General features: G+C 41.8%; 1 protein-coding gene across 10 annotated transcripts in view; it reads right to left on the bottom strand.

Annotated features, from left to right (window-relative positions):
- Positions 1–17,042, bottom strand: part of GOLGA4 (golgin A4) — a 128,239-nt gene that overhangs the window by 50,788 nt on the left and 60,409 nt on the right. For all 10 annotated transcript variants that reach the window (XR_010470198.1, XM_065052030.1, XM_065052023.1 and 7 more), the window contains exon 2: positions 8,968–9,063. Coding sequence is in view for 9 of the 10 variants with exons in the window: in XM_065052030.1 (XP_064908102.1) it covers positions 8,968–9,063 (96 nt within the window). In the remaining variant the exon portion in view is untranslated. The remainder of the gene's footprint in view (positions 1–8,967; positions 9,064–17,042) is intronic.

Genomic DNA, 17,042 nt, shown 5'->3' with positions numbered 1-17,042 from the left:
TGAATTCAAACTGGATATACACATATAATTACATATAATGTAATGCAATCTAACGCTGTTAGGATGCTATAACGGATTTAAACAAATATTCCTCTCATGATTTTACTTACACACAAAAGTTAATGGTTCAACTTTTTTATAGCCTCAGATTTCAGAACTGTCATCTCTGCTGACTGAACCAAAACACAATAAGCTTTTTCTTTCTCATTACTGCAGAACAATTTTGTTTTATTTTAAGTTACTAAATAGTATTTTTAAGAATAAAATTGATTACAATATAAGTTAGGGATTGATTTTTCCTTTGGTGACTGTTGCAGTCACCAGTGCCCTAGTAGATGAATTACAGAAATTCAAATTGAAAGACGAAAAATATTTGCATGTGTCTGGAATACTACATGACTTGGAATTTGTGTCCACCAAACCCTTTCAGAAAGTATATTAAGTGCATAATGTTCAGTGACAGCCATACACAATAGTTCCTGAATGCTGGTACTGACTTCTTGCGTCTTTTCTCTCTAGTGTGTTTTTACGCAGGAAAAAAAAAATTCTGAAAAACCTGACTGAAACCTAAATTACCAGTCCTTCAGAAAACAAAGCCACATAAAAACCTAAACAATGTGCTTTTATTGTCTTCTATTTGATTCATTATACTATATACACATATATATGCACACAAACACACACCCCTAGTACAAATGTCCACTGCTGAAGAATCTTGCTAGACTTTGTAGAGCTACAAAGGGAAGGAAGCTTTGGTTCACAGTCAAAAACCCCACAAACCACTACTAAAATCTCAATTGTCTTTACAGACAGGGCATCTGCGGAGCACTAATTCTTTTTACTTCTCAAACTGATAAGTAACCTGACAATCAGTTCTGACTTTCATTATTCAGCTGCCCTTGTCATGGCATTCCCAAAGCTGGCATGAGACTAGTGCTCCAATAGTTCACTCGATTTGCCAAAAACTAGGTAGGTCCGAGAAACTTGGGTGAAACTTCTCACTTTCAACCTACTACAAACATGAGCCACTAACAAAAGAGATGGTCCCATTTCTCCTGCTCCCCATCTTCCCCAGTCTGGACACATGTGCCCAGTGTATCCACTGTGATTGCAACAAGCTGGGTTTGGTAAAATTGGTCACCAGTTCCTCTCCCTCAGCCTCTCACAAGCGTAATTCCTAAGAGTAAACTGTGTTAAAGCTCTCACTATATATTTATTCAAGTGTTAAGTCACTTTTCCAAACATGACCATGGAGAACTTCAGGAATCACAGATGGTTCAAGTTATCTCTTCATAGGGACAGTACACTAATGTTTGCTTCTCAAAATATTAAATTGTGACATTTTCCAATCGCATTAATCCCAATGCCATTAAACAGTACACCAAACAACTTGCATTAAAAAGAATTCATATTTAATCTCTAAAAAGTTATTATTTTTCACCCAAAATTAAAGAAAAAAAAAAAAAAAAGGACTGGTAGTGTGTTCAGCATCCATGAACTGTTAAATTTTCAATCATCCCCTGAAGTCCATGACCACATCAGTGCAGCCAAGTTCTAATAGGAGGCTTATACAGTAAGTCTTTCAGAAAATTTTAATTACAACAGAGAGTGTATGTTACTCCTTTTTAGCAAAAACAGAAGATCTAAGCTATCTATCCACAGCCTAAAATATGCCAATCCACACTACTAACAGTTACAATTCTGAGATAAAGAAAGGAACAAGTCTATGAATATAAACTGATGCAGAACTGCTTGAGTTTGCAGACATACAATTCCAAGGTCTCTTTAAACAAAGGCAAGCACAAAAGTGAAGGAGCCAGCCCTACAAATCACAGAATGTTAGGGATTGGAAGGGACCTTGAAAGATCATCCAGTCCAATCCCCCTGCCAGAGCAGGAACACTTGGATGAGGTTACACAGGAATGTGTCCAGGCAGGTCTTGAATGTCTCCAGAGAAGGAGACTCCACAACCTCCCTGGGCAGCCTGTTCCAGTGCTCTGTCACCCTCACTGTGAAGAAGCTTCTTCTCATATTTAAGTGGAACCTTTTGTGTTCCAGTTTGAACCCATTACCCCTTGTCCTATCATTGGTTGTCACCGAGAAGAGCCTGGCTCCATCCTCGTGACACTCACCCTTTATATATCTGTAAACATTAATAAGGTCACCCCTCAGTCTACTCTTCTCCAAGCTAAAGAGACCCAGCTCCCTCAGCCTTTCCTCTTACAGGAGATGTTCCACTCCCTTAATCATCATTGTTGCCCTATGCTGGACTCTCTCCAGCAGTTCCCTGTCCTTCTTGAACTGAGGGGCCCAGAACTGGACACAATATTCCAGATGTGGTCTCACCAGGGCAGAGTAGAGGGGAAACAGAACCTCTCTCGATCTACTAACCACCCCCCTTCTAATACACCCCAGGAGGCCATTGGCCTTCCTGGCCATATGGGCACAGTGCTGGCTCATGGTCATCCTGCTGTCCACCAGGACCCCCTGGTCCCTTTCCCCTATGCTGCTCTCTAATAGGTTGTTCCCCAACTTATACTGGAACCTGGGGTTGTTCCTACCCAGATGCAAGACTCTACACTTGCCCTTGTTATATTTCATTAAATTTTTCCCTGTCCAACTCTCCAGCCTGTCCAGGTCTCACTGGATGGCACCACAGCCTTCTGGAGTGTCAGCCACTCCTCCCAGCTTCGTGTCATCAGCAAACTTGCTGATAGTACACTCTAAAATAAATAAAATAAATAACATAAAGAAGGGCAGAAGACAACAATAGTGGGGCATAACAGTAATCACTGTATTGACATGAAATCGAAAATATTTGCTCCCCAGCAGCCAAGACAAGAGTTTCACACTTCAAATAGCTACCAAACACAGAATATACTCAGTCATGGTCCCAGAGTGGTATTTCCTTAGCACATTTAGAACTTGCTGCATCTTCTCATTAGCGAGCTCACCCTCCATTCTCAGATGTTGGGCACCCAACAATGAAAATATTTAAGTACTTGCTCACAGTACTTCTGTTAGTCCAGCAGCTCATTACCTGCTATATTTTTACAGCTAAACTATAGGCAGAGCTGTCTAATGAGTCCTGTAATTACACTACCTAATGCTCTCCAATATATTTTTATCTGCATTTCTAATTTTTTTTTAATCAACTACTCACTATGGCTTTAAAACTAGTTGTCTAGTTAATTTGAGGGGTGCAGGGGGTATTAAAAGTCACTAAAAATTATTCACCTTTGCCCAGAAAAGAGGTAACAAACTTGCTAGTCTGCCAAAACTAAACAGATATAAATATTTCCACAATGGATTCTTGTACTTCAAGATCTAGCCTAAAACCCACATCTTAGTAGCTTCAGAAACATTAAACATATCTAGTGCTATACTGTCTAATGTATCACTAGCACCACATTAGTGCTATGCCAGTAATGTGATCAATAAAATTACATGAGCAGGGAGTCCAGCTGGGCTGAAGCATACTGGGAATAGACAGAATGTGCACAGATGTAAATAATCCTTTAACTAACTTTCTCTAAGCCTCTGAATGCCATCAAATCATATTTGACATTCACTATAGAAATCCTACTAAAACCTTCCAACATTGTTTCAGGCATGCTCCCATACTGACCTTAATCTCAGGGACAAAATTAAGGCTATGATATTGCTGATCTTTTGTCACAATATTTAATACCTATTCTTTTTGTCGCAAGTAAAATTTTACTAACTAACAAACATTCCTACCTTGGAGAGAAAGTTATAAATTAGGTAAATTAGGTGATGAAGCCAGATACCAGGTGATGCTGTTTCCTTCAGAATTATCAAAGAATAAATGAAATATGAAATGTTTTAAAGAAACTTTGTTTTCTCAAATTTCGAAACCATTTTTGTAGCCCTCAAGTTTGGCCAAAGGGAAGCAGTCTTACTTGTTCTTCATGACCTTTCTGAACTCCAGAACCAGCTGTGTTACTCCAGAGCCAGCTGTGTTCATATTGTTCTTGCTATTCCTCCTCCCTCTGAAGAATTGCCACGCTCAAACCTTCCTTTGCGAAGATTCTGATGAGCGAGGCGCAAAGGCCAAAGTGCATGTGATCCCTAGATCAAAGGGCTTCCTTAATATGCTGTGAAACAAATACCAGAATTTAACAGGGCTTAGAGTCTGACCCAAGTCTCATGGCTCTGGAAATGGCAGTAGTTGAATCAATGCATGTTGCATATGTATAATACATGTTCAACTGCCAAAGGCAGTAATTTTTCACTGACAGGGAAAAAAAAAATCAAAAATCAGTGGTTCCAAATTTCAGATTAAATGGATATCAAGTAAATTTGAAAATCTGACTATTTTGTTAGCTAAGAGCATCATGATATATGTGCATTTGTCATGTGTTCATGCTTAAAAGGTTCTATAATTGTACGATGACAGTTTTGCTGTTATATACAGGCACAATAAGTTAGAGGAAAAGGGATCACACCATAAGGTCAACTAAGGGACAAGGCAGTATTTGGTCATCTAGTTCAAGGAGCTGGGGATCAGGCTAAAGGTTTAAACTCTTACGGACAAGTACCTCAGTCCCTACAGGAAAATAAATAAATACATAATTTTGGGGAATGCCAGAAAAAAGTTGTGAATAATTCAGTAATTTGTTGATTTACACAAATATCTATTCATAGAAGGTTTGTGCATTCTGCAACATAACCTTTTACGTCTCATCCCTGCTGTGCTTGGGGAACAGGAAAAACTGAAGAGCTGAAAGTTCAAGGTTTCTCTCTTCAGTTAAAAAAAGCCCCAGAATCTAATAGTTCAGAACTGCATTTTCAGAAAGAGGTAGTACAGAAACAAAACACAACTCTCTTCTGGTTTGTATTTCATTCTTATGAGCAACCAAAACATGCTGGTGTATGCATCTGGAGTTGTAAAATCCAAGCGTTAGATACAGAATAGGTTACACAGCCCCCAAAATTTAGTTTTAAATTTGCATGTCAGAAAGAAAAAAAAAAAAAAAGACATATCTGAACCACTACCATCTTTGCATGACAATGTCTATTTAAGCACTTCAAATTAAATACATGAATACAGGAAAGATATAGCATCAACCAAGGTACTGGAGGAATATTATTTCAGCTTTGCATCTCCTGCTTTATTAATAGCCCACACTAGAAAAACATTTCAATTAATTTAAAACCAGAGTCGTTACACAGGACTAAAGTGAGACTGAAAACCATGTTGGCTGGTTTATCTTCAGCTCTAAGAAGCACTATCTATATTGTGCTCTGCTGTCATTTCCATAACACTCACAAGGATGTGAGTGATATTTGGATCCACATGCTTGGCAGGTCACTGAGAGCACAGCAAGCTGTTCACTGCTTGCTCGCAGCCGATGGCTCTGAACTGTAACAGCTTTGTTATCTTCTGCAGATGGGTCTGACTTGTAAATAAGTATACTATAGAACAGAAAGAAATTTTTGAACTTCTAGGAACTGTATTGAATGTAAGTAATGTATTTCACCTCAAATTCTGTTTAAGAGTCGAAGCAGTAACAGTCTGAAAACCAAACACTATTCTTCCCTAGAAAAGACTGGAAGCACAAAGTACACGTTTTTATCACCCAGGACTGTTTCAAATGGTACCACATCCAACTCAGAAAGCATCTGACGTGCAAATTGTCTGAAGGAAGGTACTTCTGTAGAAATACCAATACATGCTTTTATGCCACACTGTAGTAATATTTTACGAGCTACTTACAAGAACAGAACACAGAAATAGACAAATTTCTGCTTTTTCCTTCTACACGAAAAAATTATGAGGTTCTCTGTAACACTGCCTCTGGAGATCCACAGCTCAACAAAAACAGAAGGAAGAAGAAAGTGGGCACAAAAAAGAAACTTACCTCATATTCCACGAATGGAGCATACAACTTTGTGGTTTGTTGTGGTTTTACTAACTGAGAATGTTTTGGAATTTTGGAAAAAAAAAAATCTTTTAAATGCAGAACATAATGCAAGAATGTTTGCCTGTATGTTTTATTATAATTCTTTGATCAGACCAATCCTATCATTTACAAGTGTAATTCACTCTGAAGTTGTTTTTATTCTAAAAATGTTCTGAATATAAAATCAAAGCTTTTGCATGGAATACTTGCAACTTAGATATTACAGCACGAAAAATCCAGAAACCTGACCTATTGAAGACATTCTAAACAATGACAGCCCAGAGGGAGGGCAGAGAACATACAAAACAACTACGAAACACACTGATATTCCTCAGCTTTCAGTACCAAAAGGGTTAGCAATTATTTATGTACTACAAGAATGTTTTAGTATATGACATTCTTCAAAACCAAAACATCTTCAGTTTGTTAAATGGTGTCTAACTTTAGTTCATTATCATGCCACTGCCACCTGTACACAAAACTTCTGCCCGATCAAATGAGAACACTGCAAAAAATGCCCCTCAAAAGACATAACGCACCCATATAATCAGGGCATATATTTTCAAGCATAATATGGATTATCTGCATCTTTTTAATCATAAAAATACTGCCATTGAACTAAATTTTACAGAAATCTAATCCAACAAACAACTTTCGAAGACCATTTGATTTTAATCATTCTGTTAACATTTATGAGAAATATTTGGAGAAAGGAGATTTCATGGCTTGATCATTTATCTTCATGTTAGTAAAATTTTCCATTTGACATAAATACCATCCTTACAAAAAAAAGGAAAAAAAAAAAAAAAGATCTTGTCATTCCCTTAGCAGCTTCACTACTTTCTGAATTTCTAACTACAAGATATGTTTCACAATTTAAATTCTCAGAGCAGCTGCCTAAGCCCAAGGATAACTATAGATCTGAGGTCACTTTAGTACTGTTTCCACTCTTAATCTTCTTTCTCCTTCTGCCTCTCTGATCACTTCAGTGTAATCACTGTATTTAGAGCATAATGGTCTCCCAAGATAACTTTGTCTGTCCTGCAGGGAATTGATTGCTTTCCCTGTTTGTAAAAGTAGTCTGAAAAAGAGTCTTCTGGCAGGCAACATATATCTAATCAAGTAGTACAAGACAAACTGTAGTTCTCCATAGAAATTATGAACATTACAGAAAGCATTGATACATACAGCTGACATGGCAGTAGCACCCACCACCACTTGGAAATGCATTTATCTTTTAAACATGTTATCCAAATTGTAAAGAGATGTAGTACTTTTTACTAAATCAACTGATAAAACTGAAAAAGAGATAAGCTTACAGGCTCACAAACCTTTTTCAGAACTCGAACAGAAGTAGACATTCTTGAAAATATATACAAGAAAAGTATTGTCCTTTTCATTCATGCTATTTCATTCATGCCTTTCATTCAAGCTATTTGAGCAGAAAAACAGTTGGTATTTTTATAATAAAAGGGATAACATGTGTTAGCACTTAATCTTTCCCTTTATTTACCACTGAAAAGAGAGAGGAAGATTTCATCCTTTTGTGTAGGCAGCACCAAGTTAACAATAGATAAAAAACAGTGAATGAGCTGCACGGAACATCACTGAGTCTCATAGTTTCAAAATTTCATATTCCACTAAGCTTTTGGTGCTTAAAATTCTGAAAACCTTGGCCAAATCAGCCCTTTCACCTCCAGTACCTGCTACAATGGATACGTATAATTTAAAAAAAACAAAACCAACCAACAGAACAAAAACCACCAACCAACCACAAGCAATCGAACAAACAAAACCAGCAAACTCTCCTTACTGAAACACTTAATTTATACTGGGCAACAGTGATTGCTGACATTTCAGAGCATCGGTTAACAGAAAATCTCTCTCCGGGGACAGAGGGAAATCATTACATACATACATACATACATACATGTAACAGTAGAGAAAAATCAGTATTTATTAGAAAACTCAGTACTGTAGTTCCAAAATGCAAACCAAATTCACAACATACTCTTTTATTTTATATTATCGCTGCAGGAAGAAAACTGCCAAGCTGTAATCACTGGAAGCATTAATAATGGTATCTAAGACAAATTTCAGATATAGCTGATCATCTCCTGAAGAAAAAGTGGTGTAAAAAATTTAAGTGGATTGTCCTACTTCAAGAAAGCACATATTTTTTTGTAGCAAAACCCAGCAACTGAATTTCTGGTTAGGAACTCAACATTTTCTTTCACAAAGTTCACAGAACCACAGCAGTCCTCTGCTTTACTCCACCAGCCTGTTTTCACACTCACAAAGCAAGGGCTTATATTGTCTGTTTGTTTTTTACGTTTTAATCAAGCCACTTCAAAAAGGCCACAGTGCTCAATATGAAAAAAAGTGAGAGTGGATAATCTCCTCTGTTTGATCTATTATGCAAGTCACGGTTACCCATCATCCTGATTGTGATTTTAATGATATTTTACATTTCATGATTTAAACTCAGTTTGGTCTGTGGTTGTTTTTTTGTTGCTGGTTTTGTCTGGGCTTTTTTGTTGTTGTTGTTGTTGTTGTTGTTGTTCGTTGTTTCATTTTGATTTGCTTTTTGGGGGGCTGTTTAAATTTAATAATTACTTGTATGATTAGAAACACCTAGAAAAGCTCTGTTTAAGCATTTAGGCTCATCAACCTCAAGTTACCTATGTAGTTAACTGGATTCCACCAACTTTTCAAACAAAAGAGGAATAAAAAACAAAGTTACTGTCTCTGACTGTAAATTCTGTCCCACTACCTCCCTGAGTTCCGTTCAGGGGTAAGATTTTTAAGACCTAAAGAATGACTTAAAAGGTTTCCTAATTGGGGGGTTAATCACTAATGCTTAAAGGTCTGTTTTACTTAAACACTTCAATATTTAACCTAAAAATTAGACTATTCATACCTATAAATGCACAGAAAAGAGTGAGATTAAGAAGTCAAAAAAACAAAGTTAATAAAGGACATAAAGTTCAATTTTTCTTTTATTTTCTTGAAAAATACAGAAAAAAGGTTCTCAACTGACCTCTTTGTCTGGTGTTGAAGTGCTTTCATCATTCTGATCTGTAAATGAAGATGTCCTGCTTCTATCGCCAGTTGGTGGAGGGGATTTGGAAGGAACCTACACAAAGATCACATATATCAAATACTAAGTCCACAGCTAATTATTCCATACCATAATTAACTTCAACAATTCCTAACTCTAACATCTCAGTAAAGCCTGGTCTGGATCATTCTTTTAAAGGAAACAACAAGTTCTGTGTACTGTCTGTGACAAGTTCTACCTTGGTACAAAGGCCCAGAAAGGAACACATCATGAATCCACGACAAGAGCATGCAACAAAATTAGTTATTTTGATTCTTTGCAACCCTGGTATACTTAGACCAAATTTGACACTCAAACCTCCTAATACTTTAGTAGCATTGTACAGTTGCTTAAGGTATAAAAGTTTTGCAAACTGACAGGGACATTTACATACAGAATACCAACTTATTCCCTTAAGACATAAACAAAAAATGACAAAATAAGAAAAAAGTACTTATAAAATTGAATCTAAACAAAGAAAAAGAGCAAAATAAAATGGCACATTTTATTATGACAAAATGAATCCTTTCCCATCAGCTCTGAACATCTATGCAAAGAAATTTCACAACTTCATGCTGAGTGAGGTTTCAACAACCCACTCCAACCCAAACCAACTGCAGCTTGCCAGCCTCGTATTTCAAAATTAAAATATAAGATTTTAGTGTAAATGTAATGACAATTAAAATGTTAACAACCTTTTATGTACAAAGAAACTAATTAGGAAGATCTCCTGTTAGGTGTATTCTCTAATATAACAGGAATAAACAGAGTGTTGAAAAAAACCCACAAAAAGAAACAAATAAAGAACAACAAAAACCTCACAAACAAACAACTACACAAATCATTTAAGACAGTAACATCATTGAGGCTGCATACATAAATTCTGCCTTGCAAATGTCTGTCTCACAAGACAAGATTTGGATCTTGTAAAGTATGACTGACAAAGTATCAGACCACTGAAAAGATATTACCAAAAACCACAGTTTTTTTGAGAATTGCTCTCACTTTGTAGCCTAGAATAATGAGTATGTTTTGTAAAATTTAGATACAAAGGAATTAACTCCAATATCATACGAAACACAGATTATTCTAAATCAGTCACAGTTACAGGTCTCGCCAACTGGATCCAATGTTTCCACCTCAAAATTCAACTCCAAAGTCAAACACCTCACCTAGCACCAAGTAACCATTCATCTCTCTATATCCTGCTGAAAATCTGCACACCAAAACTGTTCCCAGGGTTTCAAAGAATAATAGAATGTCCTGAGTTGGAAGGGACCCACAAGGATCATCAAGTCCAACTCCTGTCTCTGCATAGGACAACCCCAAAATTCACATCATGTTTCTGAGTGCATTGTCCAGCCTCTTCTTGAACACTGTCAGGCTTGGGGCCGTGACACCTCCCTGGGGAGCCTGTTCCAGTGCTCCACCACCCTCTGGGGGAAGAACCTTTTCCTAATGTCCAACCTAAACCACCCCGGCACATCTTCCTGACGTTCCCTCAGGCATCATCCCTGGCTGCCTGAGAGATCAGTGCCCGCCCTTCCTCCTTCCCTTGTGTAGGCCCCAATGAGATCTCCCCTCAGCCTCCTCCGAGATGAACAAGCCAAGTGACTTCAGCTGCTCCTCATACGGCTTCCTCTCCAAACCCTTCACCAACTTCGTTACCCTCCTCTGGACACTCTCTGGTAGCTTTATATCCTTTTTCTACTGTGGTTCCCAAAGCTGCAACAATCTACTCGTGCCAGTAGTGTACTCTACTCCTTCCATTCCTACTCCCTAACCTAATGCCAGTGATTTAAAGAAGATTGCTTCTGGCCCTCACCACACAGAAGGGAAACGGTTTCCAAACGTTCATCACCACTTTCCTACTGTCTTAAACGAGTATGAATGTGTCTCTTCGTCCTGTCCTTAACAGTTCTCCAGTTTTCACTGCCGCATTCAGACCTCTTGTCCATTTACAGCCAGAGCAGTGGCACTAAGCTCTGCAGCACGAGTATTCGTTGACCTCACGCAACGAACAAAAAGATTATGTAACTGAAGTTGTCTAGAACAGGGGAGATGAAACAGGAGAGCACAGTTCAGGTCCAAAGGTCCTATGACAACAGCTATCTAGTCCAACTGCCTGACCACTTCAAGGGCTGACCAAAAGTTGAGACAAGGTAGTAAGGCCTTTGTCCAAATGTCTCCTCAACACTAATAGGCATGTGACACCTCCAGAAAGCCTGTTCCAGGGTTTGACCACGCTCTTGTTAAAAAAGTGTTTCCTCCTGTCAGTGAAGGAAGAGTTGGTACAGGAACTACTACAGGAGCTCGACCCCTACAAATGGATGGGTCCTGACAATATCTGCCTGAGAGAGGTGGCTGACATTGTGAGGCTGCTCTCCAAAATCTCTGGGAAGTCGTGGAGATCAGGGGATGTCCCAGAAGACTGGAAGAAGGCTAATATCACCTCATCTACAAGAAGGGCTTAGAGGAGGATCCAGGAAATTACAGACCAATCAGTCTGACTTCAGTCAGTGGAAAAGTTCTGGAATGAATCCTCCTGGAGGCCATCACAACTCAGTTGAAGCACATGACTGGGAATAGCCAGCGTGGATTCAAGAGGGGCAACTTGTGCTTGACAAACCTGATCACCTTCTATGGCATAGTAACCTGCTCAGTTCATGGGGGGCTAGTGGTGGACAATGTTTACCTGGATTTCTCCAAGGCTTTTGATACAGTCTCCCATGGCCTCCTTCTAGGGAAAATGTCACGTCACGGTCTAGACAAGAGGTCTCTGCGGCAGGTGGGGAAATGGGTGGAAGTAAATGGCTCCTTCTCAACACGCAAACTTACCACAAGTGGGGTCTCCAGGGATCTATATTGGGCCCAACACCATTTAACATCTTCATAAGTTATCTGGATCCAGTGTACCCCACCAAACCGAGTAGGGAAGTGGATACATCAGGAGAGCCACCCTGCAGGATGACCTGGATAGACTGGAAGAGTGGGCTAATAAGAATCTTATGAAGGTCAACAAGGACAAGTGTAAGATCTTGCACCTGGGAAAACGTAATCCAGGAGTGCAGCACAGGCTGGGATCTTCCCGGCTGGGGAGCATCTGTGTGGAAAGGGTCCTGGTGAACAGGAAGCTCAGTATGAGTGACCAGGGTGCTGCTGCAGCAAAAGCAGCCAACAGGACACTGGGCTGCATCAGAGGGGGCATCACCAGCAGAGACAAAGAAGTCATCATCCCACCCAGTGCTCGTCTGACCACACGTGGAATACTGTGTTCAGTTTTGGTCCCTGCTACGCTCAGCAAAGTCATTACCATGTGTGTGATACAAGACTGGTTTTCGAACTTTCTTTTATTAATTAAAAAAATAAGTTCCTTTGTATCTGAATGGTGTCATCAGTAATTTCATCACACCAACATTCTCAGGTGGTTTCAGGTGGGCATACAATAGGAAAATCTTCACTCCTCCTTTGCAGCCATCCTACTGGCATGTAGGGCCCCTTAAAGAGAGACAGCTACCTGTCTTTTAGTCCTAGGCGGCCACCTGGCCAGCCACCTGCTCACCCATCTTAGAATAACCAGCAACAATCTTCCTCTCCAATAAACACCTGCAGAATTCATTCAAAAAAATCATCAGCAACCTTTATTCACACTCCTGGAGAGTCAAGCATGTCCCCACAGACAACCATGCCACAAACCGCATTGCAGTCACCCAGCAGTGTTTTGTCTTTTGTAGCTTTTTCAGTGTCTGGGCTGATTTAGCATGTTCTCCAATGAAAACTCCAAAACAGGAGCTCAGTTAATGGTAGCTGTGGATATTTCATTCCCTGGGAAGCATATGGCCATTTTGAAAGTGACTGGACTGACACCACCACCTTCCAGCTCAGAGCCCACTCACACAGTCCATCTGTTCGCAGCCAGCTGGTTGAAGGCTGGTGGTGACTATGTGGAGATGGGCTCCAGCAGGCTGCTGATGGGTGAACGTCCCTTTAACACATCTCTGAGGCTCCACCCTTCATGCTGTCATCAAATGGATGAAAGAGTGAAATTCACGGTCAGGTCTTTTAAATTTGGATTGCAGAAAACCATAGTACAATGGGGGAGCTGCTGCGGAGCTGATCCGAAGCGGAGGCACGAGTGCCTGCACGAGCGCCTGCACGAGCGGCAGCTTCGCGCACCGGCACGCTCTCCCGCGGCGGCCAGGGCCGCGAGAGGACCCGGCAACACTCGCGAGAGTCGCTGGCGAAACTTGGACTTGGCCGGTCACAGCGGTGACCACACCTGTAAACGGCAGCCTGGGCACCGCTATGGAGCAGGAGCGCTGCAAACAGAGCGGGACAAGGCAGTTTGCACGGAAGGGTGCGCAGGAAGAGAAGCTCTGCCAGCTCGAGCAGGGACTGTGGTGTCCACCCGGCAGAAAGCCCTGGCGTCTGTAAGGTCGACCCGAACCACAAGTGATGCAGCTGCGCAGATAGGGACCCGGTGGGAAGACGCTGCAGGATGCGACCTGCTTTTACACCGATACTGTATGGCAGCGGTAAACACAGCTGTGGGAGGTGTGCCCAGGTAGGACAACTCCTCTGCTTAGTGACAGAGCTCAGGGAGGAGGTAAGCAGGTTGAGGAGCATCAGGGAGTGGGGGAGGGAAATCGACCAGTAGAGTAGCACCCGACCCTCCCTGACACAGGCCACCAGGTGGGCAGGGCACATGGTACAGGGGACTCCCTGCCCTCATGTAGAGTCTCAAAGGGAGAGGGGGTGTCCTGGTTTTGTTAAAAACAAGTTTCTCTTTCAGTGAATTTTGCCTGTCAGCTAAAGCCTTCATATTAACTGCATTTTCCTGGAGAACCAGACACATGTTTTGGTAAACCTAGCAACGGAATGCAAACTTATTGATAAGCACGGATGGACATCTCGCAAGAGGGGCAACGAGAAACAAGTGACCAAGAAACTGACCAACTGTGTATGACATTGCATTCATGTGAATACTTCATATAAAAGTGCGAGATCACGAGGATCTCGTCCCTTTTCCCTTCTGCTTATGGCTGACATTAAGAGAGGACCTTGCTAGCTGTCCCTGCGAACTGAGGCCTAGTGACAGACTGAATCCAGCCCCGGTTGGCTGCAGAGTCCAATCCAGGACTTTGGTTGCTGGCTCTGCAGTTGCTGAGACTTTCAAGATTGGTTTTGTATATTTTGTATTATTTTCTCTATTCCTATTAGTAGCATTAGTAAAACATCTTTAATTTTTTCCAGCTCTCTTCTCTCTGTCCTTCTTTCCCTCCCAATCGCCTGTCCTTAGTGAGAAGGGAGGAGAGGGAGGGGCAAAAGGGGGAAATGGGGGGGGGAGAGGAGGTTAACAATACATCTGCCAGGGTTTTATTGTCACCCCGCAATCTTAACCCTCGACAGGGGGCAATAGCAGAGTGTTTGTTTTAACAGAGCAGCTATGCAGCTTTGTTTGGCTGGGATGTGGGGACATAACAGCAAAAGCAGCAATGGGCTATTTGTTACAGTTGGGAATGGCTGTCATTTGCCTGGCTGTGCTTTGGGAACAGATCCAAACGCTCTTCGTCTGAAAATGACCAAGCTTTCCTGAATACCAGTGTAAACTCTGCTCGCTTATTTTTCAAGGCCTGTCTTAAATCAACAGTGGTCTGTTGCCACCATCCATCCCAAACCACGGCTCTGCTTACACTTCTGCTTTCCTTGAGGCTCAGGTTGCCTGATACCCCTTACACTCCAAAAAAAGGGGTTGCTTCCAGAAAGATCAAGCCCCTGATCCAACTCACTGCCCAGCCTAATGGGTGTTAGCTATGGCACAGACAGGGGATTGCTACTGGAGTGGTCACTGGGCTGCAGAGTTTCTCCTATGGCCTGAAAAAAGAGTAACAGCACAAGGTTTGTCCTTGGGAGCTGAATGGCCACCCAGCAGCTGTGCCCAGTGCATGGCCACCAAATGCACGGACAGCCCCCTGGGCCTCCTGAGCACAGGGGCTGATTCAGGGCCAGCAACCCAAAGGCTTCCTCCCAAGGGTGCTGCGTGGAGGGGGGGGGGCAGGGCTGCACACAGGGGCCGCGTCAACCCCATGTCACAATGCCAGCAGCTGGCAACGCAGCAGTCACATCCTGGGCCGGATGAAAAAGAGCAGCCTCCTGTGTCCACTGCCAGAGCTGGCCCGGGGGCAGCCCGGACACATCCCCGAGGAAGCCCTTGAGAAGCCAGTGCAATTCCTTGGTAGGGGCTTAGGGAGGAGAAGACTGGAGGCTGGACAAGGCTGCTGGAGGTTCTCAGCTGCAAGGCTCATCTGATGGATGGAAACCCTTCTCAGCTGGACAGCAGTGGTAAGACCAAGGCAATGACTTCTTGAAGAGCACTGAAGAGCAGACCATCCTGCTCCCCTGTCAGGCCAGGGGCAACACTGGTAAGAAATAGGATGCAGACACGTTGCCAGCGTGCTCTGGAGCACCCACTTGTGTGTTGACATGCATGGTAATGATTCTTGCCCCCAAGACTGATCACGCTGGGGGCATTTGGGCACTCTCCAAAGAGATGGCTCCAGGTTAAGGCAGGATAGGGCTTGCAAAGGTCCTGGGAGGCGTGAGCAGCCTGTGGGACAAGGAGCCAGGTCGTGCTCACATGCTCAGGGAACAGCCGATCGCCAGCACTGGGGTCAGGAAGGAATTTTTTCCCCCGGGGCAGATTGGCCCTGGTCCCCAGGGGTTTTTTGCCTTCCTCTGCAGCATTGAGCATGACCACTTTGCAGAGCTCCTCTGGGCCCTTTTGGCTCGGTTCCCGCCTGTTGCTCAAGCACCAGGAACATGGCCTCTCGTGCCCTGCAGCTGGGGCGAGGAAGGCTTTTTTTTTCCCCCAAGTGGGACAGCAAGCGTCTCCGGGGGTTTTTTGCCTTCCTCTGCAGCGCTGAGCACGGCCCCTTGCCACAGCTTCTTGGGGCCATTTCGGATGGGTGCCTGCTGCTCATGCTGCATGATGGTGACCTTAAAATATCAAAAACAACCCACCTAACCCAACCAATGTCATCCACAAAAAATAACCTACAATAACAAACATGAAAAACTTAAACCATTACCAACCAAGCTTAAATACACTTAAATATCTCATAAACAGACAAACTAAAACCAAACTAATACAACATAAAAAAACGGAAAAAAAAAAAAAAACAAACTAAAAGAAACTCAAAAAAACTACAAACCCAGAAGAACTAAACATACAAAATGACTTAAACCAAAAAAAAACACCAATGAATATGATCTAAATACCCCAGGCTAAAAAGCAATCATCCACTACCAAACTTAAAACAATCTAAAACACCCTAAAAATGAAAAACCCTGCAACAAAAAACCATCAAATGCTCCTAAAACCAAAAAAAAAGAGGAAATAAAAGCACCTAACCATATTACCTAAACCAGAATATACAAGTAATGCAAGCTGAACTAATGAATTGATACCCACCTAAACAACCACTAAACAACATATAAGTATGTAAACACAGCATAATAAACCATAAAACCACCTAAATTTAAAACAAATACATAACATGAGGAACGAGCCCCTACGTAAAACATACGAAAACAACCAACCCAAAAAAAACCAAAGTAACCTAGAAGAAACTAACTAAACCTCCTAGTTATAAACCAATCCAAACCAAGCCAACTTCAACAACCAAGCTACCACATCCTAAATCACCTAAACTCCCTAAGCCTAACCAAGCTACAGCCATCAAAAAACACCTACACCCATGCAACCAACAAACACCCTACCACCCATGCAAAGCCTCACCTGCTCGTGTCTGGAGACTTGGAAGTTTCACTACCCTGTCTTCTCCTACTAATGGACCCTGAGCTTGTTTGGAGGTTCTCAAGCACAGCGCAGCTACCGTATACCCTTGATCTAGCAACAGTTCGCCTCTAGCGGGGAAGGTCGTCCTCTTTGAGCAAGGCAGGGAAACACATGGAGCGGGGAAGGACAAAGAGGACAGCGTTTGAGACAGCACTTG

This window comes from Columba livia, chromosome 2, assembly GCF_036013475.1.
Source record: "Columba livia isolate bColLiv1 breed racing homer chromosome 2, bColLiv1.pat.W.v2, whole genome shotgun sequence".
Classification (NCBI taxonomy): Eukaryota; Metazoa; Chordata; class Aves; order Columbiformes; family Columbidae; genus Columba; species Columba livia.
This window is presented reverse-complemented; position numbering and strand designations above follow the sequence as displayed.